At 40.6% G+C, this 2,626-nt stretch overlaps 1 protein-coding gene across 1 annotated transcript; it reads left to right on the forward strand.

Moving 5' to 3' along the window:
* The first annotated feature begins 705 nt into the window (after positions 1 to 705).
* On the forward strand, positions 706 to 2,048 carry LOC143531964 (pentatricopeptide repeat-containing protein At3g25210, mitochondrial-like). Its single transcript, XM_077027135.1, has one exon. It carries the CDS (start codon positions 764 to 766, stop codon positions 1,865 to 1,867), a length of 1,104 nt encoding a protein of 367 aa, XP_076883250.1. The 5' UTR covers positions 706 to 763; the 3' UTR covers positions 1,868 to 2,048.
* The last annotated feature ends 578 nt before the right edge of the window (positions 2,049 to 2,626 follow it).

A 2,626-nucleotide genomic window follows, 5' to 3' on the forward strand; every position in this document is an offset into this window, starting at 1 on the left:
TCCTTAAATTTTAGAGTTGTACAAACCGATTCAGAAACCGAAACATGTATTGAAAGCCGATTAAGAATCAAACTGCCAGAGTTGTAATCGGTTTGTAAAGCCCTGAACTAGAGGTGAACACAGAAACCGGTTAACCGGTTTCTAACTGAAAAGCTAACCGATTACTAACCGGTCGGATCCTAACCGGTTACTAACCGATCCTAACCGCCGGTTAATAACCGGTTTATATTCTTGATTTCAAAACCGGTTATTAACCGGTTAAACCGATTTTTTTTATTATTTTATTAAAAACCGGTTTTTAACCGATTAACCGATTTTCTTTTTTTATTAATTTTTCAAAACCGGTTAGTACCCGACCCAATTAACCGGTCTAAATGGTTATTTTCCGCCAAAAAAAACTGGTTAGGAAAAAAAACCGGTTTTCGGTTAACCGGTTAACCGAAATGTGCACTTCTACCCTGGACTAAAACCGGTTTGAAATCAAGCCATACCAGCAAAAAACTAAAACCTGTTTAAAACCTAAACTACCGTTCTCCAATTTAAAACCAATGGACTTTTGTTGACCCAAACCGAAACCAGTATCACCGAATAACCCAGTGTGTGTGCACCACATTGTAGTATTGTAGTATTGTACCCTTCTATTCAATTGTTTGAAGTAAAATACAAGTAAGCCCAGCCCAACCAGAAAACAGATATGGGCACAAGCCCGAAACCCAGTTTTATCAGAAAACACACTCCCAAAAACCACTGCAAACTCTTTTCCATGGCCAAACGAATATTACACCAACGCCTTCTGTCCACTTTTCTTCACCGCCGGACACTCTCCACCACCGCCGGCGACCCACTCCAACCCACCGCCACCATACCACCACCACCACCACCAAACCCAATAACCCGAACCCCACTAGTCAAACAATTCAACTCATGGGTCGAACACCTCAAACCCGGATTCACCCCATACGACGTCGTCGAAGCCTTACGCTCCCAATCCGACCCGGATCTCGCTTACGACATCTTCCGTTGGACCGGCCAACAACGCAATTACAAGCACACCAGCAACACCTACCTCACCATGATCCAAATCTCAGTTTCCAATAAACGCTACCACCACGCCGAAACCCTAGTCGAAGAAATCATCTCCGGCGCGTGCTCCGGCAGCGTCCCGCTGTACAACTCCGTCATCAAGTTCTGCTGCGGCCGTAAGTTTTTATTCAATCGAGCATTCGATGTTTACAAAAAGATGTTGAGTTCAGAAGATATTAAACCCGACTTAGAAACTTATAAAATATTACTGGATTCGTTGCTTAGAAGGTTTCATAATGTTAATGTGTGTTTTGTGTATTTACGCGGGGTGAAATCGATATCGAAGCAAATGAAAGCTTCCGGTGTGGTTCCGGATACTTTCGCAATGAATATGATAATTAAAGCACACGCGAAATGCCACGAAATTGATCAGGCGATTCGGGTTTATCGGGAAATGGAGTTGTATGGAAACGAGCCGAATTTGTATACTTATTGTTATTTGATTCATGGGTTGTGTGAGAAGGAGAGAGTGGATGAGGGGTTAGGGTTTTATAAACTGATGAGGGAGAAGAGGTTGGTGCCGAAAGGGAGTACGTTTATGATATTGATTTGTAGTCTTGCGATGGAGCAGCGGTTTGATGAGTCGATTAGTGTTGTTTTTGATATGTTGGGTGAATCGATGTCGCCTGATTTGTTGACGTATAAGACGGTTGTTGAAGGGTTGTGTAGGGAAGGTAGGGTTGATGATGCTTTTGATGTTCTTGAAGAGTTTAGGAAGAAAGATAGTTTTATGAACGAGAAAACGTACAAGGTTTTGCTTAACGGGTTGCACTATATGAACTAGTAGATTTTGTTGGTATATGAAAGTTACCGTTTTTTGTAACTCTGGATGATGATTAGTGTGATCAGCCCTGCTGGAAGCATATAACAGCTGGAAATGGGATAAAATGGTGGAAATCGCTTATGCTCTGCACCGATGGAGAATTGGATACTTGTGTTGATGCCTCTGCAAATGGAGAAAGCAGTAAGTCATCGTTTAAATTGGAGTAATGTTTGATCAATTTGACTCCTGTTATTCATGAATGCTGTCTTGTAAGTTTCTTGCTTGATATGCTGAGAATAAGAATGAATAAGTTTTAACTTTTATGTATTCAGCTTATGCCCCAACAGAATTACATTTTGATAGCTTATACATGAAGACACATTTGTATATCAACTTTGACTCGTGTAATATAAATTTTTTATGGTAAAACAAAGAAACTCCATGTGTTCCTTGTTAGAAAATAATACATTATTTAAAATGCGAGGATGATACATCCTTATTTTGTGTATGTATAAATCGTATGTCAATGTGGAGGATTTGAATATAGTGGTATGCGAAAATGCATTGCTTTGATAGAATAATTTATGGCATGCTGTAGCGGAGGAGACGGGCACAAAAGTGGAGAAAATGGGCTAGCTTGGCGTGGCCCACGTCAAATTTGAGTAAAAAACATTTTGCAGGAGTTTTTAAGGAAGATGTCGACAGTTTGGAAGGGGGTTACGATCCTTGACGACTATTTTTTGGGCACCAGGAAAGTGCAAATAAAGAAAGACTTGATAA

This window comes from Bidens hawaiensis, unplaced genomic scaffold (genome assembly GCF_021521415.1).
Source record: "Bidens hawaiensis isolate Kalapana, Puna unplaced genomic scaffold, B.hawaiensis_p1.1 tig00009311_1, whole genome shotgun sequence".
Taxonomy (NCBI): Eukaryota; Viridiplantae; Streptophyta; class Magnoliopsida; order Asterales; family Asteraceae; genus Bidens; species Bidens hawaiensis.